The following is a 16,065-nucleotide window of genomic DNA, read 5'->3' on the forward strand; positions in this document are numbered from 1 at the left end:
TTCCCAGAGACCTTTCTGAGGATCAGGACCCCACTGTGGAAGACACAGGGTGACCTCCCATGTTTTGTAGCCTGCTGTCATTGTCGGAAGCCAGAGAGGAACCTGTATCCAAAAATAGGAGCCCTCTCATGGAGATCTGAAACAGCCTAATGTTTTTGTGCAAGATCCTATTTAATTCTCAAAGCTAAGGGAGGGACTATCATTGATTTCATCTACTGTTGGGCTGAGCATCTCTAAAACTCATCTAGTCTCTCATCCAGTTCTGTGGTCCAGTCCTTTGCCAAGGTTTACTAGAAGAGAACCAAACAGATCCCTGTGGGTATATTTTGTGTTCCTGCTATGAGAGGCAAAGATATAGGGCAGAGGCATCCCTCTCAGGCACACACACTGGTGAGTTCAGCAGAGCCTCAGTGGAGCCTTGGTGTCTCAAGCCCTAAAACCATCTCCGTCAATATTAGTAGGTTTTTAGGGAGAAGTCTTAAAATCATCTAAGGCTTTGAGCCAGCTACCTGACAGATGTTATTTCCTATAGGTGAAGTAGGGATTGTAACATGAGGGAAATGTCTACATTGGTTGTGCTTGCAGGTCTTTATCAGGCCAAATGAGACTGGGGCTTCACCCTGAATGAGTAGGAAATGCAACACTGTCCCCACAGTCTGCTGGCCAGGCAGTCCTGTCTGAAAAACAAGATCCTCTCCAGAGTTGTTTCATGCCTAGCAGTATTTGCTGACTTTTTAAAGTGGTCTCCCTTAATGGAGAAAGCAAGAATATCTGCATTTCTCTTGAGCTCAAGCCGGTGGGACTTGACTGGCAGTGAAACGACTCTCGCTAAGCAGACATCCAGTCTGTGGCAAGAAGGAAAGTGCTTTTAAGACTCTGCCCCACATCTCACATTTTCTTTTGAATAAGTTTTTTTCTTTGTCTAAAAGCCCCGATTTTTTTCAGCCTGCACTGTATGGATGTTAAAGCAGTTCGTCATTGTTGCCATGAAAGTTCAAAGCCATTTGTCTTCAATAAGGTTACTTGATGCAATTTCTAACTGCACGAACCCCTCAGTCCTGGGGCTTTCTACAAGATTAAGTGATGTATTCAGATAGGCAGTGTCTCGGGAGGATTTTCAGTACCTGGAAGATATAAAGCTCATTCTACATGAAAGACAGCAGTCTTTGTAATTGGTGTTTCCCATTTCCCTCCCACTAAGGTATGTTAGGCTCTTTTTTGGAGCCTGGTATCCCTTTGTGAAAGAAAGTGCTGTGGAAACAGCCATTTTTGCAATGAATGAGTGCCTTCATCCTTCTCTTGAAGATTATCACTGCCTGCTTAATCCTTCACATGTCTGCTGTGAAGGGACAGTGCCAAAAGGGGGATAAAGAAGCTATGCACTAATCTATTGCCTTTGTGGAGATGGAAAGAATGACTAGGTGAGAAGAGTCACAACAAAGGGTAGGAGGTATACGTGTAATTTTCGGTTCTTCCAAAGACTTTTTGGGTGGTTTCTTCTGATACTTCCCTACCTTGGTGAGAGCTACAGGGGTGAAAGATAGCAAAGTTGGCTGCAGGTGCTGCCCTGTGCTACCCCACTCTGAAACCCCCTGGTTTTCCTCAGGGTCATCTGGAAGACGCTGGGGACAGAACTTTTTGTTAACTGTTCTGGTGATGGTATGTGCAGCAGAATACAGGCTTTGCTTTTTGTCCTTTGCTCAGCTGGTGTGAGCATGCAGCACTAATTCTATTTAAAATAAATAAATAAAAACTCTTGCTTGTGGCTGGACTGCACCTCCTCTGTGTGAAAGTTGTTTCCGATCCATCTGGAGCAGAAGTACATCTCTGTGTCCTTTCTGACAGACCCCACTCCCATCAAAGTGTTCTTCAGCTGTATGATGGGCTGGAAAAGCAGATAAATCACCTATACTGCAGCGCTGTCAATCAGACTTAATTCCTCTGAAGCCCAAAAGAGAGAGTCATGTAACAGTTCCCAGCAATTTATTGTAGCCCATTCATTTTATTATAACCTTTTCATTTTCCAGAATTTACCATCGCTCCTTTCTTTAATAGCTTACCGGCCTGTATTCATAAAGGATGGCTTGAAATGTAGGATATGATATCGCAGTCCAGTGGGAAGGGGACTACTGCCCTACTTCTCAGCAAACCCCGAGGCTGGCACTGCTACCTTGCACACAGCAAGATCCTTTGTCATCTTCAAGATGATGAGACCCGGGACGCTTCAGCTGATTTATAAGGAGTCGTGGATATATGATGCGAGCTTAATTCATAATGGGATTGAGCTAAAAGCACTAATGCTGTTTTACTGCGGACCTGACATTAACATTCACACTGTGCCTGATGGATAGAGCAGAAGAACCAGAGTAGGTTTTCTAGTGTGTCTGGTGGCAATCCATCTGGCTCAGCCTGATGAAATTATGGTCGCAATTTGCTAATCTAGGCAGAAGAAAATCCGTCAATGAACGCAAATATGTAAAAACTTTTAAATACCCTATGTTGTCTATGTAAAATAAATAAATAAATAAAAAATAGGACCGATACTCTCAGGTAGGTAGGAAAACAGAATTTCGCAACACCTGTGTAGCAATTTTTGCAAGATCTCATTTTCATCTGTATCAGAATAAGGGTAATTCCTTGCTTCACGGAGATTTAAAGCTGTATTCGTCGTGTTTTTGAAGGTGTTTGGAGTGACTGGTCATAATACATTATAAAGATAGAAAATATTATAGTACAAAATTAATTCTAGAATCTAAAAATTCAGAATCTCCTTTGGGAAACCAAGTTACAAGTGCCTTCCAGCCATGATCAGATAACTGTAAAAAGTGCTACATTATGGGCACTGAAAGAGAGCATGTAAACCAAATTTCATTGTTGATCCTACTTGCCAGCTTTTCAGGATTTATGTCCCATCATGCAGAATATTTGTTCACCTTCACTTTATGGCAGTGAAGAATTGCTCATAGGCTTTGAATTATGAGGGAATTAGAATGTCTTACGTTGTAGAAAGTCATTAAATATACCCTTAAGCTTTTGAGTTTTATGTGGAAATGCTTATTAGGATTGGTTTTAGGTACCTGTAGTTCTGTTCTTCCCTAAATGTGTCCCCCCTTTCTGTCCTGGGAGTCTTCCTGGGCATATTTTCATCAGCACTCAGAGGTATTTGGATTTCTGAAATCCCTGCCAGAGGATTGCAGCTCCAGAGGGAGACAAGAGGATGTGTGAGGTGTGAGGAGGTCTGTGCTGGAGAGGTCAGACTTCCACAGGACCTCCAGCACCACAGAAATTAGAAAACCAGGACACTGGCAAGGGATGGAGATGCCCATCCCAGAGAACTGCCGCCACCACGCTCATCCTGCCAGAAATAGACCGGTTCTTTGGAGAGGGGCATGCCCCAAAATACAAACACTGCATTCTTCATTTCAAGAAAAGGTGTCAATGAGTGAGAAGTAAAGGTCTGGAACAAGTGAACACCTGAGGAATACACCTTCCTCTGGAGCTGGTTGTGATCGGACAGCACAAGCAGCTTGATGTTAGGTCACTACAAAGAGCTCGGGAAGTTTAAGCTAGAGGAATTGTTTTTCTTCATGTTTTATTGCTTTTGCTTTTAGTTCAGCAGCAGAATATTTGCCAGAGGAGCTGGAGAAGCCAGTTTCAGTCCACAAAAATGCCAATGATTTATTTATTACCATCATTTAGGGAAAGGGCAGCAGTTGCTGGTTCTGAATATTTAACATCTCAGGGAAAAAGCAAGCCACTCTGAAGCCTGCATGTTCCAGTGAAGTGCTGCAAACCAGCACATCCCCTGCAGGATTTGGTGGTGGGAGAGCTGTGTGGGTATGTCTCTGCATACTCTTAGAGGGACCGAGACTTCTTCAGACCTCAGCCTCCATTCTTATGTGGTCATGAGCAGCCTACTGAAGAGGACCTGGCTCCCTTCTGAGAGGTGACCTGCTATGAAAGCCCAGGTGAGGAGGTAACTCAGAAGATGCACTACCTGCATTTCTCAGGAAAATTGCAATTTGTTTTACTTCATGCATCATTTATAGTAATTCCCAGGAGAGCATCAGGTGGGAGAGATTGGCATCAAGGTTTTTCTCTACCCAAAGCTGGCTATGTGAGATGCCTTTTGAAATGATGGAGGACTGTTCTTAGCTCACTCACCCCCCGCCCAAGGGACGAGTGCCTCTGACCACTGCTGTCTGTACACTCAGGAGAAGAAAGGGACCATCATAACCCCACAAGTATATAGAAGAAAAAAAAATTAAGGTCCTTTTTAAAGGAAAACATTCAAATCTCATAGCCAATTTGCAAACAGCTATTCCAGCTTTGTTGTTTTAAATCAACCAATGCTTAGCAGCACAAGCTGGGGGGGCTAAGGGGCACAGAATTCAATAATAAGATCAGTACACAAATTAGGGACTTCCTGCCACTTCATGTTCTGAAAATCTCATTTGTAGTACATGAGGAAACAGTAGATAAAAAGGTGAATGTCCTGTTTGTAGGTTATGGTTATCTCCATCCTGGCAGCAGACCATCTATCAGGACTCTCACTCTGCATTGTGACACATGAATGAGATTCAGCCATGCTCACAGTGACCACCCACTAGCTGTCGTGGCTGATTTAATGCAGGATGAAGCTTCCAAGGCCCCGGCTCAGTGGAAAGAATGACTTTTTGTTCTGAAATGTTCACAGTCTGTCTGGTGAATGCTGCCTCTTCAGGAGATAAAGGGAGCTCTGAAGCCACAAACTCGCTGGGGCTTGGTTGCGATCATAGTACAAAAGTTAAATCTCTGGTGCTGGTGTGGAAAAACCACAAGGAGGTCAGTAAATGGTGCAAAAGGAAGGTGGGGGGGAGGCACAAACTTCCTCTGACAGTCTGAAACCTGCTGCAACTCTCTTGAGGTCATTCACTGCAGTGCACCAGTTCCTCTGAAGCTGCTCTTGAATCAGTGATGAAGGAACCTGTTGCAAATTGGGTGCTCCTGTATCTTGGTGGAATACTTTACCTTTTACCAGGCACGGGGGCCTCCTTAAAATACCAAACGAATCAGGCAGACAACAAAGGAAACCCATTTTCATGGCATTCTCAGACCAAAGGTTTCTTTGGGTCACCCCTGGTGCACTCTCCAGGAGAGCAGTGTTAACCCAAAAGGCTCCAATATTGCTGGGAGGGCGCCAATAAATGGATTAGCCTCTTTAAAATTTCTCATAAAATTGTATTAACAAAACAGTGAGTACATTACACAGAGACCGTAACCACAGGATGTTTACATAATGCCCACTGTGGACCAGTACTAAATACCATAAAAGACCTGAGACCCCCCCCAAAACGTCTGCAAGTTCTGGCTCTCACGAGGCAGCAGGAGCACCGTGATTCCTCCTTCTCCTTCTCCTCCTCCTCCCCTCACATTTCAGCCTCGCCGTTGTGAACTTTGCTGGTGCTTATTGCAATTCCTATCGCTAGGCTCCCATTATCGGAGAAGAGCTGAGCCAGGGAAGTGTTCAGCACGAGGCAATCCCCATCCGAAATGACGGAGTCCACGCACTCCAGCACCGACCTGGGGGTCGCCTCCCACTTGAGGCGCCTCTGGTTCCTGTTGAGCTCGAGCCGGTAGGTGAAGTTGTCGGCTTGGGTCGGCGTGCCGATCAGCATCATCGTGGCGAAGAACTGCGGGTGGCCTTCGTACTTCTCCTGCTTCCTGAGGACCAGCAAAAACTGGTGGCCAAGGCAAGAGTGCATGATGATCCAGTCTGTGGGTGCGGGCAGGTGCATGTCCGTGGCCAGGAAGACAATCTCTGCCCCCTGAAGGATGTTGATGCGGTGGGTCTGCCTCAGGTGGGACACCACCACCTCCAGGTGGCCTTCCCACGGGCAGGAGAAGAGCGGGCATGTGCAGGGAACCAGCTGGGGGTCGTGCACGGCCTCGTGGTGATGGCAGGGAGGAAGGCCGCCTTGCTCCGTGGACGTCTGCGCGGCTGCGCAGCGGGTCGGTGCATACTGCGAGAAGAGAGAAATTACACATGATAGCAGGACAAGAAACACATGCAGGTACACAATATCCCACCTCAAACAGCATCAGAGGCACCATCTGGAACCCAGCCTCCTGAAACCAGACTGAGAGCAAGGGCAATCCAGGCCTGGATTTGCATGGCAAAAGGTGCTTGTGGCTGCCTTGCTCTCCAGGAGACGAGAGAAATCCATTTGAGCCATGATAAGTCACTTTAAATGAAAGTGATATATGTGTTTAAAGAGCGATTTCATTAGTTCAGGGGGGGAAATCTGATTAAAAAGAAAGAAAAGCCCAAAAATACTAGGACAGCATGGGGCATTTTATATAGTTATGGCTCTTGCAGCTCAGAACAAGGAAATGAAATATGTATGGCTTTATTATTCTTTAATGAAACACACTGGCAAATACAGGCATTTCTCCTGAAATGATATGCTTTATAACACCCATAATTTGTGAAATAAAAGTCAGTTTTTATTGTATACGGTGCCTTCATTTTTTTTTTCTGGTCAATGTATTTGTGCTTAACTGATGAGCTCTCCTACATAAATCTTAAACGGCTCTCAAAGGTGGATAGATGGCAAATTTAGGGCATTTTTATGCTAAAGTTAATTTGGATTAAGGTAAGGCAGCTAAATGGAAAGGCAGAGGCTCTTGCAGAACGATTGCATGTGAGGACTAAGAAGCAAATCGCACTGCTTCTGTCAGGCGGACATCGCTGAAGAGAAATGAGTAAGTCTTACTCAATCCAAAGTGTGTCCACATGTAATGCTATTCAGGAAGAGTAATGGCTCTGCTGCAATAACTCTGTGCGTAGACAAACCCTCAGGCACGAGCATGACGGTCATGATTCATCCTACCTAATTTTAAGCATTTACTTCAGCCATCTGAGACAGAAACCTGGTTACCTAAGACTGTCTCTGCAGTCAATAGAGGGATGCAGCCCTTTCCACCGACTGATTCAGACCTTAGCTGGAGTAATTCACCTGCAAAACGTGGCACCGGCTGCTGCCAGAGTGACCGAGGCTGAGATCCAGTCTGTCTGTCTGTTCCTCAATTTTAGGTGCTTATACATAGGAGGACACTGTCTCCTTCTGAACTGCTTTGGAGATGCTTATAAAGAGTGTAAAAATTAAGGGTACATATATAAATATGTACATTTTGTTTTAATATATGTTTTAGGAAGATTCCTGTAATTCCCCAGGTACCCAAGTGAGAGTGACTGCAGTCTGCTGTGGGTTTATAACTTGGAGTGGTTAGGTGGGATAAACCAAGGTTTTTATGTCCATGCATGGATCCAACCTCTTCATAGCCTGCACTTTTATAAGCATCTTTCCTTAAAAGATTGAGGAGGTTTCTATACAGGTACCTATAAGGGAAGGCTAGAAAATATGAGATGGTTAAAACCCTGCCATGTACACATTTGCACAGCCTGGAAAAGAAGATGTAGGAGGTGTAAGCCATGAGACGTGTCCATGCAATGCAGTGGGGAGTGCAGGGAGTACTCCACCATGAGCAGCATTGGGGGCAGTCACTACGGGGGCAATGCCATACCTGAGGTCCAACCTCTGTTTTCCCACATTACACCATTACAACTGCCCATAAACCAGAAGAAACACCAAAAAACTGAAAATTCAACTGCTAGCCTCATCTATGTAAATTACCTCAATGTTGTGTTTTGAGTTTTTCTGCCCCATGTCTACTCATTTAAACATTTGTACCCAAAACATAAAACAGGAGCAACATGGATCTAGCATCTAACAGTTGTCCTTCTCAATGCCACATCCAAACTCACAGTGGTTCTTACTGCCATCAGTTTTCCCCCCAAAACTTGCATTTTTACTTTCCAGGACATTTTGGAAGGCAACCTCATGGATCAGCTGTCCAAACTCTTGGATAACTGGGGTTTCCTTGCCAACCAGGATGACCCGTTTCTGGGTGTCTATTCAGGATCTCCATTTGTCAGTAGCTGTCTGAGGGACAAGACAGATAGAGCAGGGTTATGATTGCTGCTGCATAATGCATGGCTCTTCCCAAGACACTAAAGGAAGATGTTTCTACTTCCTCTGACATTTGCTATGAAGAATAATTGACAATTTAAGCACTGTTACTGGACTTCATAGCTTTTTCTCTGGAAAATTATTATTGAAGTAGTTCTGTCCTACTTTTTGGCTTTCTTATTTTTTTAGTTGTTTTGCTGTGTAAAATTCAGGAGTATAAACTTTTCAACAAGATAATGAATTGAGGACGGATAAATGACTATCATTGTCTGGGAAATAAAGCAGGTCATTATAAACTAATCGAGGTTTGTGGCTTTAGCTGCCTGCTTATCGCGATGGGATCGCTGAAGAGGAGTGGTTCACGCTTAATTCTACATTAATTTTTGCATCCCATTACGATGAAAGTTATGGTTAATTTAAACTCTTTTGGTGAAGGAAGCTACTGCAATGCTAGATCGTAAAAGCTTTTTAAAAAATCCCTGAAATGCTAATTGCCTCGTAAAATGAATTCTAATCTCCCAATCTAATACAGTGGGTGTGAGCAATTACTTTCTCTCACCAAACTGTTAATGCAACATTAGTGATTATACTAATTAAAACTAATGAACTCATACTCACATGCTGATAAACCTCTCAACCACTCGACAAGTTCCAGCCTTCTATCAGTTTTATTTAACTCCTCTTTTGGAAGATGAATCTTAAATTAACCTCTTGAATAACATTCAAAATTAGGTTTTGAAATGCGAAGCTTTATAGACTGTGTATAATTCCTCTCCAAAGATTATCAGAGTCAGAGAAACCATTTCCACTGAGGATGTAATTGAATTTAAAAATGCATTCTCCTAATTTGATAAGCTTGGACAGCAATGGTAGCTCATCCATCTAAGCTGTACTCAAGGTAAGAAAATACAAGTGTCGTGATATGGCAATCATGATTCATGGCTCAAAAAACTGGAGAAATAATTTTAAATGATCAATTTATTCACTGTATCTAGCATCTTTCCTTTATTTTTTATTTATTTATTTTGTGTCTGTGTGTGCACAAACAAATGAGAATTCCCTTCAGCGTGTTTCAGTTTTGAAAATTTTTCATGAATCACTTCAGGAAAGGATTTTTTGCTCTAACAATTCAGGTTTGTTGAAAATTCTGGAATTTCTGCACAATCCAGATGATCTATTTTTATTTTCAGACTAGGTGAGAATAATCTTCAAAATCTGGTTTCTGAATCACTCAACATTCCTGTTTCTAACTACTGAATTTTGTAATAATCTGACAGAAACATTTTAAATTTCCCCATCTCTGTGCAAAATGTTTCACAGAAAACTATTATTTCACTTTGGGGGATAAGTGGAACTACTCGGGTGCCTGTGCCATTGTTGGTCTTTCATATGGCTGTGAATTGAACCTCTAAAATCAAAAGACAAAAGAGGCATAAAATGGTCACCTTGAGTGCATTTAAATACTTAAATATTTATGGACTTTTTTTTTTTTTTACATGTTTAAGCTTCCCCAATATTTACTTTCTATAATTTGTTTCCTGATTACCTAATAAAATTAAGTTTATTGCATTGTTTTATTAGTCCAACCTTATTTTCCATAATCTTTTAGCTTGTTGGCCAATTTCAGTCAAATTTAACCATGTGATAGAAGTCTCAAAGACTTTAGTTTTTGACTACTTTTGTGAAAAGATGCAGCAGGGTTGAAAATTACGACCCTTTTGTGTCTCCAGAGAAGAATAGCTTGCCACATGGGCAAAATCGCATTTTCAAATATGAGAGAGCCTAAACAACTGCACTTTGAGTCCAAATGTAATATCAGACAGCAGAAAATCCACATGAGACAGCGTCTTTATGAGCAGGAGAAAAGGCTTCAGTCAGAGTACTCCTCATTAGACCTGCGATAATCCAGTCACAAGACACAAAACCCCAGGAAAGCAGGATCTGCTGCTCACAGAACAATTTCTTTTTAATGATGTAGCTTATTACAGTGTAATTCTTTGTACATTTGGCAAAGAGCGATTTACAAATGCACGGCACTTTTCTTAAACACACACTTATGTCTGAACCTGGGACACAGTGCTTCTGGGTCCTGCCCCATCCTTTCTATAGACTTTCTAATAAAAATTCAACAAATTGCTCCAGGTATGACTCATCTGTTCTAACTTTGACATTTGAGGAGTGGGTGGCTAAGTCTGAAGTGTATCAGCTCCATTTACAACCCATGCAGAGCTCCAGAGTGCAGTGCTCTTTATCTCAAGACAGACCAAAGGGAAGTCCCCCTGTGCACTGCTCTCTGCACACAGGTGGGATCACTCCCATCCTCAGGGCAGATCCATGTTTCCTTTTCTCCTTTATATTTTATTTTATTGTTATTAATTTTTTTTCTATTTTTTAACCAAGGAGCAGAAGGGCAGCCCCCTTTTAGACAGGAGGAAGTTGTAGCACTACAGGCTTCTTCTGCTGTACTGGAGACAACAGAGTATGTGGAGAGAGAAACGGGTGCCTGTCCACACATGAGGGTAAATCTCTGTGTCCTTTGCACTGTTACACTTCTGGTCACCAGTGACTTGATAGAAAATCCACTCAGAGCTTGTCTGAAGCGTGGTTATTAATCCATTTTGTAAATTTGGAAAAAAATAAATCTAGCACATCCTGAAAATCAGTGTGTGCTGTCTACTCTCACAGTAGTTTCCCAGTTAAAGACTTTGATTAGAAAAGGGTTCAAATCCCCTGGAATTTGCCTAGGAATGCCTTAGCCACATGTGGAATAACTGGTGGGACTTGCTCTGGAGCTTGGTCACTGTGAACCCCAAAATTCAAACAGAGTCAACAAGAGGTAGAGAAGACAAACAAATCTCTGAGTTGAGATTTCAAAGCCTCAAAGACAGGGCCTCTACCCAAGAGAAAGGGGTTTGGTACTACTCTTCTTGCTTGGGGGATCTTTTGTGTTTTATCTAGCAAACTCTTTAGGTCATCTGTGGTATAAACAGTGGAAACAGAGGGAGCAACCCCGGCCAGCTGAGCTCCTGATCCAGTTGGGTGCAGACACCAGCTACTTCGTGGCTCCTTGAGCCCCCATTTCTGCTGTGCATTAGCACAGCTTCAAGCAGGAGGCTGTCCCAAGCAACCCAACTCCTTGCAATTAAAGTCCTGATTTGCAGATGAGAGGAAGATTGAATCCAGGCCTCCCACCCCAAGGGAGAGGACCCACACCTCGAGGGTGTGGTGTGAAAGGAGGGCAGACAGCACTGACAGATTGTGGAAGAAATATTGCTGCTCAGTTCTTCAAATAAAAGGTTAAACGTCATCTTTCTGCAACTTCCAGTGTTCCCCAGTGCTAGACAGGGAGCCTAGATGGCTCATTCATACTTTTAGTTACAGCAACACATATAGTGTGCAAAAAAATGAGCTTTATGTGCCTGTGAACACCGCAGCGAGTGCCGAGAAGAAGATCCCAAGGAGTGAGGACAATGACTTGTTCACTGCCTAGTCAATAAACATTCCTGACAGCAAAGCAGGTGCTGTGAGTAATCATCATTTTCCAGACACTTCACACCCGTGCAACTGCATTTTATCTGGGGATCACACACAGCCTTTTAAATGCTCATTAATTCACATAAAACCTGAGCTATTTGCTTGGTGAACTCAGTGGTGTAGTCTGAATGCCTGGACACGGCAGCCATCCCAGACCAGCAGGTAATGCTCCCTCTCTACCCCTGCCCAGCTTTAGCACACCCTGGGACACTGCAAGTTAATCCTTCTCCTGAGAGGTAAGCAGTATTTGCTTCCTCCGTGGATCCAAACTCATTCCTCCTCAACCATAGCTTTTTAGCTGAATTACGAGGGACTTGGTAACAACAACTCAAGTTCTTGGGATAACACCTCTTCATAGGAGGTACTTGATTCAAAATGACTTTATAGTATGTATTAAAATATACACAAACAAATACACCCCCCCCCCTTATCGTACATAAACTCATAACATTTGCAGATCTCTATCGAGCATTTCTGAAAATAACACAGTGGGTAAAAACGCATCACTTTGTCCAGGTTAAACCATCCTAGTACATTTTTATTTAAAAAAAGTCTGCAGGCGGGACCTGGTGGATGGAATCCCATTTATTTTGACAACGTGTTTATTTTTGCTGTCCTTGGAAATCACCAACAATATGAAGTTTAACAAGAGCAAGTGTCGGATTCTACCCCCCAGGTCCCTTAACCACAGTAGATGCTTTTGGTGAGAGCTCCACAGTGACTTTCAGAGTTTCTATTTAAACAAATTGGCAGTGAAATGTGTTATTTACTCATTTTTCTTACCATCTTCCTCCTTTTACCTGTCTTTTTTTTGAGAGCCTGGCCCCTTCTCATCTGTATGGAAACTGCTCCAATAATTTCCTAACTCTCAGCTTCTTTCTACCTCATAAAAGCTCTGCCACCCACTAACATCCACCCCCATGCTACTTACACCCACCACACAGGGACAGATGCTCCAAGGAGCTATAAAGGTGACATGAAGAAACTAGTGAGTCTTTTAATCCCGGTCTCCAGTTAATTTCTCCTCTGCTATTTTTTAGTATGCTAATGAGATTTTGTAAATCTCTCAGATGAAAGAAAAGAGAAGAAAAGAAAAAAAAAGCCCTCAACCTATTTTGTCAAAAGCTCTACTTCCATATCTGAAATTAAGAAGTTCAGACCAGGGCTCATGTTGGGGATTTATTTAAAATTTTAATTACACAGAATCCTATTCATTATGAATGCATCAGTTGAATTTCTTAAGTACTGAATAATAGCTGTGGCTTTGGCAGTGGGGAAGTAGTTGTTTTCTGCACTATCTAGTGGCAGCGAGAGGACAACTCCAGGCTCATTTTGCTAATCTCACTTTGCAACATAATCAAGCATGACTTGTTGACACGGCGCACAGTATGTGTTAATGGCTCTCCTCATGCTAATGACACACCTCTGAGCATGCAGAGAAAATCCTGCTTTAGTCCGCGTCCACACTGTGGCAACCACACATCCTGGCAGCAGAGGACCCTGAATTTTAGTTGAGGCCACACGTTTTCAGTGATATTTTTGAAAAAAAAAAATAAAAAAAGAAAAAAGGAAAATTGTTTTTTAGTGTTAGCTATCGATGTAACAAAAATATGTTACAGCATTTTCAGCGTATCCCAGATGGAAAGAAAGACATTATTCTTGAATTAAAATGCCTTGCTTGCTTCTCAAAAATCAGGCTTTTCAACATAAACTGTCATGCAGTTTTGAAATGCAAGCAAGAAAATATCAAGAAACTTGACATTCTTCAATACATTGCAAACAATGTAATTATAATGAAATATAAACAGGCTCCACACTAAAGCATTTCTGTCTCAGACAGACTTTCCTAGGGAGACCCAGGCAAAGACATCAGCGGGGTGGAATGAGGTCATGAACTCCATCTCTCCTGCTCTAAAACCAAGTTTGACCAACCTCCCATGTGGATAACTTCTGAAACTTCACAGATTTCAGGCTGGAGACAAACCACCTCAGCCAAAGCTGCAAATGGGAGGTGTGGACAGCAGACAAATGGTCCCAGTTTACCAGCTGTGTTTGCTGGATCCTACTCTGCAACTAGGCATCAGATCACTTTCTGTGGTTTCTTTGAGGAACAAAACACCTGGAGTATATGCAAGCAAAATCACATACACGGGATGATTCCTGTGAAGAATCTGGCACAGATATATATGTGGATGTTTATATATCCTGGAAATTCTGTAGTTTTTGAAACGAAGGGGAGTAATAGAAGATAATAAACTGCTCCTGCTCCACTAGGAGGATCCTGCAAGGCCTCAAGTGTCCTCTTGCTTGTACCCTTTAAGACCTTTGCAGAGGCACCCCAGCAAGGATCTGAACTGAGACTGTTTTGGTTGTAAGTCTTCTTCTGCAGGAGCTGGTCTACCATGACCATGGCAGGAGTGTAGACAGACTCTGCTTCCAGCACGGGGAGCTTCCCTGATCTGCAGATGGCTGCTGGGGGCAAATCCAGGCCCCAGAGCCTGGACTGCAGCTACCAGAGGTGGAAAGGGTGGGAAGCTGGCAGTCAGAAACATGATCTTCCTCCTCTCTTGGAAATTTAGAGATAATTTGAGCATTTGCCTCTCCAGGTTAGTTCTGGGGGTCCCTCTGCAGCAGCAAATGGTGGCAGACTGCCCAGCCTCACAGCAGGGCTGGAGCCATTATGGATTTAGGAGAAGCTAGGAAGGAGGGTGAGATGTGCACTCAGGAACTGAACTGCAACTTGAATTCGCTTTGCTGCATTTTAGGACTGGGCACAGTGCAGTAACAAGAAACCACAGTACAGAGTATTTGGTGTAACATTACAGCTGGTGATGGGTAGGGGCATGGGGATGTTTACCCTCTTCTCTTTGGACAGGATAAAGATTTTATATCTTGTTCAAAGGAAGGGGTAATGCCTCTAAACACCATCCCCTTTGGCCACACAGGGAAAGAATCAGGAGCCAAGGTACATGGTATCAGCTCTTGTTCCAGAAGAGTGGTATATAACCACTGCTTATCAGCAGATCTCTCTTGATGCAGTGCTGGTTGTGGCTCTGGGTGATGCAGTGAGCAGCCTGCATATGTAAAAGGAGATAATCCAAAATGTAGAATTATCTTAAGATTCACTTCATGCTTTATCCACTTTGTATTTTGTATAAAGCCTGTTAACAAAGTGCAAAACCATTAAAGGCTTTAATTAAAAGCAACGTGATAAAGTAGTTCCTGGCTGCATCTGCTCTGTCTGATAGGGAAGGCAGAGTTCATAAGAGCCCTATATCTGACCTGTTGATTTTGTGTTTTACATTCGCACCGAGGAAGAAATTAATATGGAAAAGAAAAAAAAAAAAAAAAAAGAAGAAGAAGAAGAAATGATTGCCCACTGTGCTCATAAACTTACCAGTTCAGACTGGCTTTAATAACTCATCATCCAATATTCATTTACAAGTTACTACAGTAACAGCATGTCTCCAAGAAGAGCAGATTCGCTGGTCTCATCTGAGATAATTAGACCAAATCCACCCCTAGACAATCAAAATGCTTCCCTTCCATCAGGCAACCTCCAGCTATCACAATTATATGACATTTAAATTCACTAACTGCTCTTTCAGGAGCGCCGAAGGACGGCACAGGCATTGCGGATCTGCTGGAAGGAGATGAGGGGGTGGTTGCTGAGCAAACCTACAACCTCTCTCGGTGGGAGAAATGTCTCCAAGCCCATCCCAACCACACAAATAGGGCCAAGGGTGTGCTTTATGGGTTATACATTGCATTTTTCTTGCAGCTGTCATGGGGTAATGCACAACTGCCCTGGGCTGGGGCAGTGTAGGTGGAGCAGAGAGAGCATGGGGCATACAACACCACTGACATCTTATATGGCCTCATGTGGTGGAGATTGTGCTCAGGTTTTGGGAACATTAGAAAGAGAACAGAAAGGGAAATAAATCATGCTGTACTCAGAGTAACTCTTCTTTCTCCTCCACATCCCTTTTTGTGGACACATGTGGTTTTGTATCACAAATACTTCTTTTAATTTTGTACAAATCATAGCTTGTACTTTCTTCTTCCTCCCCCTCAAATTCTCAAAGAATAGTTCTTCTAGAAGTTTTCTTCATACCGGGAGGATGCAGGTGGAGAGAAAGAACAGAAAGGGAGGCTCAACTTAGCCAGAAAGACAATGTTCCACCTACGGTAGGAAAATTATCTCTATTAATAGAGTCGAAGTTTAAAGCAATAATAATAATAATAAAAAAATCTAAGTTAACATTCAGGCTTATGGAAAGGTACCAGCCCAACATCTCCCAGGTTTGCAGTGCTCTCTCTTCCTGCAGAACTAGCAGAGCAGAGAATGACAGTGTTCATTTTTTTCCACCCTGTCCTGTCAAAATGCCTTAAATCTGAGACAAAAGTCTTCCTTAGCCAGGAGAAGTTAGGTCAGTCACCACGCTTCCCATCCTACAGCACTGTCTCTTGGGGGAAGGAAAGCCCTGGCATCCTCTGGCCTCACCACCACCTCTGCTCT

At 43.0% G+C, this 16,065-nt stretch overlaps 1 protein-coding gene across 1 annotated transcript in view; it reads right to left on the minus strand.

The window, feature by feature from the left end:
* Positions 1 to 3,960: 3,960 nt before the first annotated feature.
* Positions 3,961 to 16,065, minus strand: part of SIAH3 (siah E3 ubiquitin protein ligase family member 3) — a 38,874-nt gene continuing 26,769 nt past the window's right edge. The window contains exon 2 of the mRNA XM_032208299.1: positions 3,961 to 6,002. Coding sequence (XP_032064190.1) covers positions 5,409 to 6,002 — 594 coding nt within the window. The 3' untranslated portion in view covers positions 3,961 to 5,408. The remainder of the gene's footprint in view (positions 6,003 to 16,065) is intronic.

Source organism: Aythya fuligula, chromosome 1, assembly GCF_009819795.1.
Source record: "Aythya fuligula isolate bAytFul2 chromosome 1, bAytFul2.pri, whole genome shotgun sequence".
NCBI classification, from domain to species: Eukaryota; Metazoa; Chordata; class Aves; order Anseriformes; family Anatidae; genus Aythya; species Aythya fuligula.